The sequence below is a fragment of the Tetrao urogallus genome, assembly GCF_951394365.1.
Source record: "Tetrao urogallus genome assembly, chromosome: 8".
Taxonomy (NCBI): Eukaryota; Metazoa; Chordata; class Aves; order Galliformes; family Phasianidae; genus Tetrao; species Tetrao urogallus.
Genome location: NC_136821.1, coordinates 23,614,144 through 23,628,743, shown reverse-complemented (window position 1 = coordinate 23,628,743; position 14,600 = coordinate 23,614,144). Strand labels below are relative to the sequence as shown.

The 14,600-nt window shown below is 43.1% G+C and overlaps 1 protein-coding gene across 4 annotated transcripts in view; it reads left to right on the top strand.

The window, feature by feature from the left end:
* The window catches only part of RAPH1 (Ras association (RalGDS/AF-6) and pleckstrin homology domains 1), a gene marked incomplete at both ends in the record, with an annotated part of 45,072 nt that extends 38,304 nt beyond the window's left edge, over positions 1-6,768 (top strand). For all 4 annotated transcript variants that reach the window (XM_079538908.1, XM_079538907.1, XM_079538905.1 and 1 more), the window contains 2 exons: positions 153-295; positions 4,792-6,768. In XM_079538908.1, the coding sequence (XP_079395034.1) occupies positions 153-295; positions 4,792-6,768 (2,120 nt within the window). The remainder of the gene's footprint in view (positions 1-152; positions 296-4,791) is intronic.
* Between the last annotated feature and the right edge of the window lie 7,832 nt (positions 6,769-14,600).

Genomic DNA, 14,600 nt, shown 5'->3' with positions numbered 1-14,600 from the left:
TGGGCTGGCTGTGAGTGGGAACATACAGAGTAGTTTGTGGGAACAGTGTCATTTGTTGGAATTAAATGTTTATGTAGAGTTCCATTGTAAGCATGGTGGCTTCACTCTTATGTTCAGAAACATATACTGTTTCTTCACTTTCTTTTAAACAGAATCTCAATCAAATCATTCTAATCAATCTGACAGTGGAGTTTCTGACACCCAGCCAGCTGGACATGTCCGTTCCCAAAGTATTGTCAGCTCCATGTTCTCTGAGGCCTGGAAGCGAGGCACGCAACTGGAGGAATCCAGCAAGGTAACAAGAAGACTTTAGTTTGAGAATCAACACACAACAGAATGCACAAGACAGAGCATTACCTCTTCCACCTCTGTCTGAAGTGGGGATGGATTTTTCTCATCTTTTTTACTCTATGTTATTTACATACACTGCCATGTAATTGGTTTGTTTTTTTTTTTTTCCCAGGAATCACTTTTTCAGGGAATTCACTCATAGAACTTTCTGTTCTTGTTTTTATTAGTGTGCTCAGAAGCCTTTTGGTCTTTGAAGGCATGCAGCGGCCCTTCACAATAATCTTATTAATTAGCGTTGTATAAAGAACAAATAAAAAGATCAGCTGTTAGAAGCTAACAAATGAAATTAATTCGCTAAGATTTTCTTCTGTTAACTGGCCACATCTTTCCACTGTAAATTCCACAGACAACTGAGACCTGAAGGCAGGTACACCTGTATAAGGTGCACTCTAGTAGTTTGGATTCCAACGTTTGGTATTATATTGTGTGGAAATGAAGGCGGTAGACACAAGTACTGTTAAGCAACAGTATTAAAATTGACTTTGTTTGAGATTAAAGATTTGATATCTCCTGTTGCTGCTAGAAAGTTACAAAAGACACTAATCCATTTACTCCTGGGGCCTGTGGTGATTTGGTTAGTTTTATGTCTAGTAGTTGACTGGTGTAGTGAATACCTTCACAGACAGCAGAACTGTCCTTTCATCTGGTTGGTTGTCAGGCTCAAAGGAATTTCCTGAACAGCCATAATACTGGTATTAACTGCAGCAGTTATGTACGTTGCGGGAAGGTACCTTCACTCATGCAGTTTTGAATCTTTCTCAGACTGTAGGTTCAAGACAGAAGCAGGTTTTTTAAAAGAAAACCATGGGTCACTACACCTGATGTTGGTGCATCAGATGAATAACTAGAAATAAGACACAACGTTAATTACATGTACAAATGAAAAAGTACAGGTGGCACAATGTGAAAACTGACTTGGCTGTTTTCTTTGAGACTTGGAAATTTTCTGTAGTGTCTGCAGGCTTGGAAGTTATCTCAATGTAATAGCAAAGTAGTACACAGCCCAGGAACATAGCTTGCTAAACTCTGACCCAGATTTTTCTGCTGCATGTGTGCAAAACCTGCTGCATGTTCATCAGCACATGGCTTGTGTATGTGTACAGGATGCATCATTTGTGCAGGGGCTGGATGGATCAAAAAGACAGGGCATGTGAGTCTGTCTAGCATGTTATCCAACAGAGATGGAAGAGTACTGCTATGAGACTGTAATGTCAGTGTTTTCTGAGGTTTTGGTTTTCATACGAGATCTTGCTTCTTGCTTCTATGAAATTTTGGAGAAAATTTGAATTTTAGCACCTTGGACCACCGCTGTTCTTATCCAGTCCATAGTGCCAATGGCAATTGCTCATTTACATAAACCCCAATAATTTTTGTTATCTGATTAAAGCATTTTTACAAATAAAATATTCAGACTATTCCCTATTAAGAGCCATCCATGTTTCAAGCTTTCATCAATTCTAATTCCTTTATTTGTACAAACTTACTACAAGGTGTGTTTTTCTTCCTCACACATAGCACAGGTGAAGGGATCAAAGCAAAACATCCAAAGAATTCAAATGAAATTAACCTTGTAAAATTATTGAAAACCTTGAAGCCATGCTAAGAAAATCCTGAGTAAATTGGTCACAAATTTAACTTAAGTAGAACTACAGTACTTTTTTTTTTTTTTTTTTAACCTGTGCAGGTCTGGCCCAAGGAAGGGTTAACAACAGATAATATTTAACTGTTATGAGAAAGGAAACAACAGTATTGATACAATGTAATTGACATGAAAAAGCACCTGCAATTGTAGATACTGAGCCGTGCTGGTTTAGGGAGATCAGTCTCCAAACAGGATCTTCAGAGTTAGTAATTCTCCAGTGCTTTAGCTTTTGGTGACAGAGCTTGCTTAAGAAATATATAAAGGCAGGTTGCTGCAAGTGTCAAAATTAATGGAGGCTTTGCTCGTTCAGTTGTCCTTTCCACTTCTGCAACTGTCTCTTCCCCATGTCACCCTTTTCTTACCTTCTTCAACAAGCAGGGCAGAACAGAGCACCTCTTGGCTCAGCAGGTTGATGACATTGAGGCTGGTCGGGATGTTGCACTGGTTGGTTCTGCCTGCTTTTCCCCCATTTAAGGGTGCCAATAATTTCACTTCCATTTTTTGAAGTTGAAAATATACTGAGATTTACACCTATCATGTTTGGCTGAAATTGGCCAACCAGTCCAAATGCAACTGTCACAGGAAGAGATTGCAAACAATTCAAATGCAAAAGCTTGTTTACTTAGGAAAAACAGCTGAAGAAACCTCACAGTTACTATTTTAAACAGTAGTTACTGTTATTTTTATAGGATTTTGGGGATTTCCAGATAGCCATGGTGATATATGATAAAAATATGAATTGAGATAGTATGCAGTGCAGTAAGTCGTTTTTAAGATACACAGTTATCTGTTTCAAGGTTTTTCTATAAGCAAAGTCTGATTGAAAATTTTTTCTGATTGTGGAAATGTAATTTGCTTATATGAGAGTGGGAATAGATTGCCATCCTGCAGTACAGTAATCTTTCCCATTGCGTGCTCAATTTGCTCACTGTGAAAATGACTGTCTTCAATGGATGAGGTAAACCAAAGACTTAAGTGGCTGCCTTTCCAAAGTGCCAGTCCGTCCAGTTCGTATTTTGAAAGACTACTCTGTCTAAAGAATGCTGTGTTCACCCGCACACATTCATCACAGCTGGGCAGTGAAAATCTCATTGTCTTGTTTTTCTTGTTAGATTTTGAAAATGTTATTTCAAATGAGATGCTACACATGGTGTCAAAGTGAGTGCTCTGTGTGTTTACGTGACAAGGCATGAGGGACAGTTCCCTGTTTCAGATTCTCTAAAATCTTGCTGAGATACAGAGATAGCTGTTCTTTTTATGTCTCAGTCTCCCTATTTGTTTTATGCTGCTTTTATTTTTCCTGTTGCCTTTTGCTGTCTCAGGTATCAAAAGCGAAGCTCAGCACAGCTAAGGTCAGCACACCTGTGGTGCCTTATACAGGGCAGAATTAAGGTCAGGGGCTGCTACTTGAAAATACATTAACTTGAGTGATTGGGAGAATGGTAATTACAGACTAACAATATGCAAGAGATCAAGATTTCCCCTTGCTTGTGTGAACACGTTGATGTAGCTCCAGAACTATGTACACTCTTGCTTTACATGCTTAATATGACAGGTAGAGGCACACCTACGTTAGTTGTAAATTACTATTTATTGTTTCTTACTCTAACATTTGTGTTATTCCTGTGCATATAGAAACTGCACACCTGTGTTTAAAACAACTATAAGCAAGCTTATGCAGCACAAATGAGCATAATTGGGCTAATTTGTGGCATAATACATACCAGTGAAGTTAGGTTCGGAGTGTGCTTAGTTGCCGTGTTGGTGTTACGTTTCTAATGCATGATTTTAAGCTGTACACTGTGAAGATGACAACTTGGCTTGTAGCAAAACCACTTTGTACTAGGTGATTGTAGTTCTGATAAACTTGAATAATGTCATTACCTTTTTAATTTTTAATAAGAATGTAGGTTTACAATTTTAGAGAAACAATTTAACAAGAAGAAAACCCAATAAGTAGACTAAAGCATTGCCTGCTGCTTTTCCATTGCTGTTTCACTTATACAGTTCTCCCCAGTCTTTCTTTTTTCTAATGACATAATAGCTGCATGCCTAGCTTTTCCAAGCTAACTGTCTCTAAGCGTTTCCTTCTGGGGAAATTTTCTTAGGAGACTTCTACTCCCTCTTTCTGCTCTTTTTTTTTTTTTTTTCTCTTGGCAGCGTTTGATGTCAGAGCATGTGGAATAGAAGGATCTCAGAATCTCCATAGAGCTTGCTCTTCATGTGTTTTAGAGCAGTTCAGGATTTCTGCACTCTGTAATGCTAAGCAGTATTAAGGCCTAAGCTAACAACATGAAGGCTTGCCAGATGCTCAGGGAGGCCTGGGTATGGTTTAACTCTAGTTTTACTGAGTGAAAAGATGCCTGCAGGCTCTTGCTCTGCATGGTGTCATTTGTTGTGGCCAGGGGCACTCTGGGCAACGTTCAGTCTGGTTCATTATGCTTGCTCACAGGAGGATCAGTGATTCGCACTTGGTACAACTGCCTGTCCCCCAGAAAAAAAAAACCTATTTTCTTCCTGCTGTTCAGCATAGATTGAAGTAGACCTGGCCCCGTGATTCTTGCCAGCTCCTCCTACCGGCCTGGCTGGCCATACTGTACAGTTCAGGCTTGTCAGGGTAAAGGACTATCTCTTGCTGCATTGTTTTCCTAATATTCCTGCATGCTATAATCCTGCCACTTAATTTTTAATGATAGGTTCATTTAGATCTTGACTTCATAATCTCTTTGTCTCCCTCCCTCCCTTCCTCTCTATCTTTTTCTCCCTCTCTACTTTCACTAAAAATCCCTTCTAAATAGGTGCGAATGGAGCCTGCAGGTCGGCCCTTCATCTCTGTTGCACCTCCCGTGTCCCCACAGACAAAAGTGGTGACCCCTTATTCAGCATCACAGCCATCCCCCCCACTCCCCCCTCCCCCCCCTCCTCCTCCTCCGCCACCACCTCCTCCTCCTCCTCCGCCACCTCCGCTCCCCAGCCAGGCCACCCCATCTGCTGCCTCACCTGCTGCCATGTTTGTTAAGTACAGCACCATCACCAGGCTGCAGAATGCTGCCCAGCACGGTGGGCCTTTTTCCAAGGCCCCTGCTGCTGCACAGCAGCCCCCCCTGCCCCCTCCATCCTCAGGCAAGCCTCAGATACTGGTGCCGCCCAATGGAGTCATGCCACCTCCCCCCCCTCCTCCTCCTCCCCCCACACCGGGCTCAGCCATGGCACAACTGAAGCCGGCACCTGTTGCTCCCTCTGTACCACAGTTCACACCTCCACCACCCCCTCCCAAAATCCATCAGGTTCAACCAAATATAAGTCAGGTGGCTGCTGCTGCCTCACCATTGCCACCACCTCCTCCCCCTGTGCCGGCCCCACCACCACCCCAAGCACCCCCAAAGCCTCTCATGACAGCTCTCCCCCCACAGCCTAGCAGGAAGGCAGCGTCACCAGGGGTCTCACACATCACCTCCCCTGTGCCAGTTCCCTTGCCTCTTGCAAGTAAGAAACAGCCAAGTGTCACATCTCCCCAGGTGCCTCCGCTGCCCCCGGCCCCTCCGGGCCCCACTCCTCCCCCAACATTTCCAAAGCAGCAGAGTTTTTCTGTGAAGCCTCCACCATCACCTCAGTCCCCAGTGCCATCAGTAGTGAAGCAGATAGTCAGCCAGTTCCCACCTCCTCCCACCCCACCTGCCACTGAGCCCCAGCCTCTGAAACCCCTTCCTTTGAGTGTGGCTCCCCAGTCACCTCCAGCGGTGAAGGCAAAACCCAAATGGCAGCCTGCCTCTGCTCCCTCACCGGATTTCCCACCTCCTCCACCAGAGAGCAGCTTAGTGTTTCCTCCTCCGCCTCCTTCCCCAGCTACCTCTGCAGGTTCTCCCCCCCCTGACAAATCAGGGTCTCCAGTCAAAAAGACCAGCAAGACATCAAGCCCTGGAGCAAAGAAACCGCCTCCAACACCTCAGCGGAACTCCAGCATCAAGTCCACCAGCTCCACTGAGTACAGTGAGTCCAAGAGACCTTCAGTGGACCGCCTTGTCAGCAAATTTGCACACCCACCAGAGCCATCAGGGTCTCCATCAAAGGAGTCATCACCTCCTGTGGCCCCTCCAAAGCCCGGAAAGCTCAATCTCTCTGGTGTGAGCTTGCCCATCGTCCTTCCGCAGGGAGGGATCCCGGCCAAGGCTCTTGCTCCAGGTGTATCAGGGAAGGAACCTATGGTTGAATTTCCTTCTCCGCCGTCGGATTCAGACTTTCCACCACCACCACCTGAAATAGATCTTCCTCTCCCCCCCGTTGAGATACCATCTGTGTTTTCAGGCAGCACTTCTCCAAAAGTTGCTGTGGTCAACCCTCAGCCTCAGGCGTGGTCGAAACCATCAGTTAAAAAAGCTCCACCACCCACACGTCCGAAGCGGAACGACAGCACTCGGCTGACACAGGCAGACGTCGCAGAGTCACCGGCAACACCTGGCCCCCAAGTGCCCACTTCACCCAAGTCTAGCCTTAGCGTTCAGCCAGGATTCCTGGCAGACCTCAACCGGACGCTGCAGCGGAAATCCATCACCCGGCACGGCTCCCTCTCCTCTGCCCGGATGTCCAGAGCAGAGCCCACTGCCACCATGGACGACATGGCCTTGCCACCGCCCCCACCGGAGCTTCTGGCCGATCAGCAGAAGACGAGCAGCTTCGGGGGCAGCCACATATCTGGCTATGCAACATTACGGAGGGGGCCACCCCCCGCGCCTCCCAAGAGGGATCAGAACACTAAGTTGTCACGGGACTGGTAGTCGGTCACCCGGGGCCGGTGCTCTCCATGACTTGTGGCTGCTCTGTGACCAGCCAACCCGTGATGTTGTGCACTTGGAGAGAATTGGGGACGTGGATAATAGGCCCTGTCAAAAGAGGTGATCTCAAACTGTAGTCAAGGCTAAAGATAGACATTCCCCCCTCATGGCTAGGCCAAAACAGTTGGGGGCAGGGGATTGTCAGTATTTTATTGGGGGAGGTGGGTAGAGAGGTGTTGACTTAACATTTTCAATTTCTTTTACCCTTCATATGGATTGGACCAAAATCCCTTTTTCTTACTTTTTCTGCATTTGGGGGGGAAGATAATTTTTTGTAGTGTCTGTCCATGTGAGACATGTTTGTGCATGTATTATAAGTGTAGGTATATAATATATTGTGATATATTTCATTGCAATTATAGAAGATAACCAGAATGTTTTTGTAGATCCGTATTTATTGTTTCAGTCGCTATGTTATTGGGAATCGGACTCTGTAACCAATCTGATTGTAAAGATGAAACTGTCGGGGGCACTTTAAAGAAAGGAGAAAGGAAGAAAGGAAAAAAAAAAAAGCAGGGAAAACAAACAAACAAACAATTTGGCAGTTTGTGATGGGTAAATGGTGCAGAGTTGAGTCTGCTATAGTAACTGCACGCTGGTCATTGATTAAAAATGCAAACACAACATACCAAAACATTCTGGTCATAATACTACTGAAAACGAGTATGTTATGAGGAAGAAAATAGATTTTATATATAGTGGGCTGGAGTGAAATATATTTATACTATAAAGAACCTCCCCCTTCCTCCCAAATAGTTTAAAAATATACACTGCTACAAATTAATTTGAAGTTATTTGTCCATGAATAACTAGGAGAAGTACATACTATTCCAATCCATTATGCATCTTGACTTTATAGTAGGCTTGATCATTTGTTTTTATGACACAAGGTGACTATTTCTGTTAACCCCTTCTGAAAGCTGCCAGGACTCCTGCAACCAGTGCCGACCCACAAGGCTGACCCCTGTGGACGCACCACTTGTACGTGTAACTCTTTCCCTGAACAAACAGGTAGGTTTTGGCAGTGTTATGTTCTCAAATGAACATACCTAGCGCAGTCTCATGCTGTCTGTGCCCAGTAAGATGTGTTACCGTTACAGAAACAAGTGTCTGGAAACAGTTAAAAGTACTGTTTGTAATTCATTAGTAGCTGTCAGGAAATATTACTTTCTAGAAAGAGAGAAAGTATTGGTAACTTGAGGCAAACACAGCTGCAGTTCTCTTTTCTTTGACGTGCCAGGAACTGTGACCAACACATAGAGCTGTTAATTATAAAGTTGCACTTCTAACAGCCAAGGGGAGGACTGGAAAAAAAAAATCTTTCAGAGGCAATAATGTTTGCAGACAGTTTTAAGGGGCTGCATGAGTAGGAAATATTTGCTTTGGTGTTTCTTTTGTTTGCCACAGAGTCACAATCATGGCATCAGGTACCACAGTCCTTTTTTTGTACTTGGGAAGTTTCACGATGCTGCTTTAGCCATGGCTTGGACACAGTAAGTTAGTGCAGTTAGCGTAAGTGCTCTTGTGTGTTATGCATGCTCTGTACAGGGTAGTGGTATACAATCTATGTAGGTTAAGCAGAATATCGGGTCTGTACCCAGGTCATCCTTGGTTGTTATAACTTCCTTGGTCATGACAGGGATGCTGTCAAGGCTCAGATGTCAAAAGGATTTTATTATTGTTTACCTTTTCTCTAAAAGCAAGTATTATTACATGCTTTCCTTCCCCCAAAAAGTGAAACAAAGGCAGTAGTTTAACCTGACGGTGTCTTCAAGCGTAAAGTAAGGTACAAGCTAAGCTCGTGGTAGAGAAATTCTGGCTGATAGAAATATTGTGAGAGGGCTTGCTGTTCCTTTTTTATAAGTTTTTTTAAATCTAAATAATAAAATAAATGTCTTTGTGAATAATTTATCAATAGGAAAAAGTTTGCCAATTAGAAGGAAAAATGACGCATCTATAACTATATAATTTTAAATAAGTGCATCATGAAAAGAGAAAAATCAATGGTGCTGTCTCTGCCTTCCTGTTTCATATCCCTTCTTGAAATCTCTTTCAGCACCTCTGGAAATTATGTTAGTATTTCAGACTAGTTTTTTTGAGCAATAAGGATATACCATTGTGTGCATTTTTAAAGCACTGCTGTGGAAAGGCACTTTTTTTCTATCTTTCAGATTGTTCACAAATTTCTGTTTCTACTACTTTTGTGCTTATGAAGTGTCCTTAAAAGCATTTATGTTGTTGATTTTGAGCATGGTCAGTATAGCTGGCTAATAAGTTAATAGAAAAATTGTTAAGCTATACTGGAATTCATGGGTGCTGTAATTTTCTATCTTGGTCCTTCTGCTGCTTTGTACTGTATACAGCTCCAGGGGCTCGTACCCACCAGTGGTGCAAAATGTGTGCAGACACAGTTACAACTCCCCAGCTGATACTGGCAGTAGGCAGGTGGCACATTCTCTGCTTCCTGGTAGGGTGCAAATGTGAGTTGATGCAGTGCGTGCTCCCAGACGAGAGCAATCAGGGAATTCTGCTTATCTCCTCTCTTTTTTTCTCTGCAAAACAGTTCTGTTGGTGTGTGATGGTTCCGTTTTTTTTCTTCTGTTCATTCAGTGCAGGTGCCTCTGGGATTTGCATTTGGCAGAGCAATGTTTTGAGTGCAGGTTTTTCTGAGGTGTTTGAGCTTTGTTCTTTTAATGTTCCTGTGCCCGAGTTCATTTACCCACTATCTCCCACGAGATTGGTAAATCCATGCTTAATTTTGCAGGCTACTAAAGAGCTTGCTGGGAGACAGAAATTGAACACCAACTTTACAGCACAAAGAATGAGCATCAGCAAAGGTGGCACCCTTCTTAGTACAACTTCCTTCATTAGTAAGCAGTCATATAGAAATGTAGCAAGTGGCTGCAGCTTTCCTTCTGATGAGCACTGAAATCTGGATACAGAGTGGTTTGGAAAATCTGGATGCCTTTTCTCCTTCTGAGACCTGTTGACATAACTTGCTTTTCTAGTGTATTTACTGCTTTTATGACAGCACATGTGCATGCCTTATTTACAAGCTGTTTTTTGCCCTTGTGCACTGGTTTCAGAATTCTACCATTTTCTTTGCTAAAATCATCAGAAAACAAAGGAGCCAAATTTCAGATATGCAGGAAGATGCTTCTTGCTGCAAATGCAGGGCTATGTTTTGGCACTGTTCAAATGAACAAGTGAGGGCCGAGCTAGCACTCTCTGTACACAAAGATGGCACATGGTTTCATCCTAGAATGCTGAAAATGGATAGCCCTAATTACATGTATGTGTACAATTTGACTCAATGTCAGGGAAAGCCTTGCTTCTGCAGGAGTTGGTGAAAGCAGATAGTGGCATTCTGTACTCTGTTGCAGTGCCTGTTCTTTCAGATTTCCTCCAGTGGTGACATCTGCCTCTACGGGTAGCTGGGCTCTGTTCATCCAGCAGAGAGCAGAGTTCTCTCCGTGCAGTGTGGGCATAGAAAGCAGGGGCTCACTGACTTCCCTTTCATTCTGCTCTTGGGGAATTGCTTTTGAAGGGAAAAACTAGGCTCTCCTAACAGCAGTAACAAGAGGAGAGAAAAGATATAACAAGAAAGCTCTTTAGCAAGTGGTTCTAAACAAATAATTGGTAATACGTTTGAGATGGACATGCCAGTCTTCTGTTTTGCCTTTCAAACCAGGAAGGAGGCACAAGACCCACAAAAAAGAAAGTAATCTAGTTATTTCAATTCTTTACATGGAAATTACCTGCTTTCCTCTGCGCAGTAGCTTCCTCGTGCAACAAAAGACTACTTGCTCTAACGTGGTGCACAGCCCCAAAGCCAAAGAGCTCCTCTCCTGAACTTACTGTGCAATGTCCTGCAGAGCACCAGGGAACAACTGACGCATCAGGGAGAGACAACAAAGGTACCTGAATCACTTTGTCTTCAGGACTAATGGGAGAGGGAGCAATTTTTTAACAAGTGCATTTTAAGATTTACTGTTGTGGACTTGCACGTGTGGAGTTTTGTTGTTGTTGTTTTCCTGATTTCTTTGTTCTGTGCTCTTAGGCAACCAGGTAGCACAGATCAGAGTGGCCAGTCTTGCTCTGGGTTAAAATTATTTCTTTACACAGTTAAAGGAACCAAAAGTGCTGTTTCAACTGCAGAAGGGCAAAAAAGATTTTTTTTCTGCTTATTACAGAAAACTGCATAGATTTAAATTGTTGTACAGTAGTAAAACAGTACTACAATGCAGTAGTGACATTACTGGTAAAATTCTCTTATTCAAAGTAAGATAAACGGGTCTTACTTGAGCATTACTGCCAGTAGTGAGTCACATTAAAATCAGTTGCATCTCCTTGATTAACTGGGACATTGTATGGCTTTAACTATACAATGTTCTCAAGATAAAGATTTACCATCTGAAAATATTGTTAACATAGAGCCAAATTCTTAGAGCTGTAGTGGTATTTTTATTCAATTTGTTACCTGCAGAATTTTCAACACTTGATGCTCTTCCTGGTTTTTAGTATTTACTTCCAAGTAGCAGCAGTAGTTTGTAAAGGTATTTTCTGTTTGGCATAAATATGCTGATAAGATGGAAGTCACACACGTGTGCTTTCTTGCAGTTCTGTCTCAGTCCAAACATGAGCAATGTAAACTCCTGCCAGAATGTAGTAAAGATAGTGAAGATGTGATCAGAACATATGAGCATTTTTGTTTTCTTGGTGGTGATTTTTCCTTTTTTTTTTTTTTTTTTTTTCCCCCTCTCATTGTGAAGATGTAGAGTTATATTCTTGTTCAAACAGTGCTCCTGACCTGGGGACAAGGGCAGTTTTATTTCTTTGGCTGTAGGAGCTTCCTTATTTGTGGCTCCTGATGTTCAGTTTTGTGTTCCTTTTTTCACTTGGAGTAGACTGCAATCCAGAGAGCATTTAACACTACAGCTTTCCCTTACAAGCTTCTATAAAATGCTGGTGCTTTTTAAACTTTCTATTTTAGAAATGTAAGTACATTTTTCTAAAATAATTTTCCTTTCTGAATTCCTTTTCTCCTTCAGTTAAAAAAAATAAGCGACAAAACCAGCATTACAGTGCAGGGGTCAGCACTCACTAATACTGCAATCCAATGAGACACAGGCTTTGTCTAGTTTTGAAAAGTTTTAAGCCACTAAATTGCAAATGATTGGCCATCATATGTAAAATTAAAGTAACTGCCACTAATGTGAGAAAAATAAGTAGGACAAGGATTCAGTGAGCTCTGTTTGTGGGAATTGTATGTCCTCAATGAGGAGAGCTAGAGAAGAACTGGAAGGAACAGGAGCTGGTGCTGCATCTATGCCCAGTCCCCTACAGCAGGAATTTAGTGAGGGGAATGAGTGAGAAGAAACTCAAACAACAGATTTTGGAAACCCCCTTAAGTGTTAACACTTAAAGGCAACCTGTCTGTTGCACTTTGGAATTGAACCAACTGTTCCCTGGAGTGGAAAATAGTTCTCTCTCACTCAGGAATTCCTAAGATGCCAAAGATGCATTCAGAGCTACATTGCAGGTACGCAGATGTGCTTGCAGCAGCTGCTCCTGAGGCTAAGCTGCCAGGGGCTGCAGCTGCTGTGTGGCAGGAGAGCAGGGCTGCTGCTGTCAGCTGCCCTGCAGCCCTTGCTTTGACTCACCATTGTAGGTAAGTGAGTACAGAGTACAGATGTGCAAGGGGCGTGGGCAAAGGCCGGTTTAGCTAGAGAACCTGTGCTCAAAGACTCCCTTGTTGCTAATTTGGTGCAGCACTTTTACTTATAATTTAAAAAGGAAAATCAATACTTTCACAAGTTACAATTGTAATCTTAGCTTTCATCCTAGTGGACTGCCATGGAGCAGAAATTAACTGGAGCAGCGGTTTGTTTTATGGCTTACAGTAACTACTGGTAGCAGCCACTAGTGATATCCTGTACGATACTGGGGATGCAAATGTAAGAAGAAAGTGTCACTGCAATGATGATCTGTCTATACAGCAAACTTGTGATGAGTGCTGTAAATACATTCATGTTTACTGCTTTAAAAAAGAAAATTGCACATTCTGTCTTTCAATGGGATTGCCTCCCCTCTTCTTCCCTTTCCAAAAAAGAAATATCAAAGCTCTTTTAGACTGCTAGCTTCAGGTTGGGGGGAGCTTTGCCATATTATAAATATATATAAATATATGTATAAATATACTTTTTTAAGCATGAGAGAGGACAAAAGAAATACATTATAGAGTACCCAATATAGATCATTATACAATGGAATATGCACAATTCAATAAAGATGTAGTTAAATTTAATAATTTGTTTTAATCCTCTGTCTTGCCCTTTTCCTTTTTCAGAACCCACCTTCTGTTCTCAGGGCAGCAGCAGCTCCCTTTTACAGGGCTCCTGCTTCGCTACAGGGTGCTCATTCTTGATAAAATTACTATTTATTGTTCCTTTGCACAGCTCTTTCCAGTGGATCAGAGCTGGCTGTATCAGTAGCATTGTACATAGCAGCCACAGGTCTAAAGAAGACCCAGAGTGAAAGCTCACCTTTTCCATCTGCCTGTTCCCTCAGATGTGCAAGGTCCTGGCATTACTCAGTTCAGCTCTGCTCAAACAGCTGATGGCTGGTAAGCGCTGGTGCAGCCCTTCACTGGGGTCCACTGCAGGGAATTCATTATGCTGTACCATGGGGGATGCACAGAGGCTGGTTGTGCAGCACTTGTGAGCTGCTACTGCAGGGATTTGAAAATTAAGATTAAAGAACTCAGACTGAATTCCTGCTCATGTAGGAAGGGCACTAATTCTGAGAGGCTCTGAGGTACTTGGGCTTACGTGTAAAACTGAAGTAATTTCTGCCTTGAGCCAGAAGCAGCAGCAGCTGCAGCAGTACAGCAGTACCAAAACCAGAACTCAGCTGCATGAACAGAACTTGAACCACAAGCAGAGCTGCCCTGCACCACAGGGAAATGAATTGGAGTGTCATGGCCCCAGGTCACTCATGTCATCACTGAAAGAAGAGAAGCTGTTTGTTCTTGCAGGTCTCAAGGAAGTAAGCTCTGCCTGAATGCTGGAGATGCAGAGTGGTGTTTAGGAAAGGTGAACAAGAGCACTCCAGCCAGCTCAGAAGAATCTTAGCCTAAAAGTAAAGTTGTTACTAGCGAACAGCAGCTCAGAGCTGTGAATGCAACATGGGCATCCGTGCTGGAAGAAGAAGCTGGTGTCCTAGCACTAGCCAATTACAGGAAATACAGTCACAGAAGTGGAGATATGAACTGCTGAAGGCTGCCAGCTGGATGCCAGTATTCAAACCTAGGCTGGGGGAAGAGCTGAGCTCACCTTCTCTGAACAGGGCTCCTGCATACACACAAGCCACGTCTCCCCATCCCTCAACACGTTTCAAAAAGCCTGTAATAAGAGAAGGAAAGTGACGCAGTGGTGGCACACTCACAGAACACAGTGTGTGCTTTGTTCCTTTTATTCAGGGCTTGTAACAAGAGGGTTTAGTACACAGCAACAGTTAATTCCAAGTACAATTAAAAAAATTTAAAAATTGGGTTTTGCACTCACTTGGGAGATGGTTCAAATGGCACACACAATAAAATGTTACCGGCAGCACGCAGCTCCCCAGACTCTTGCAGGCTCGATCATTTACAGTGGGCTCTGCACTTCTCCACTGCATCAGCAGCACCAAAAATCAAAAAGCACAGAGTGCTTCCCTTCCAACTGCAACCCAAATGTGTGTGAGGGGGGGTTCTGCTTTCAGAAAAGTACATGGAC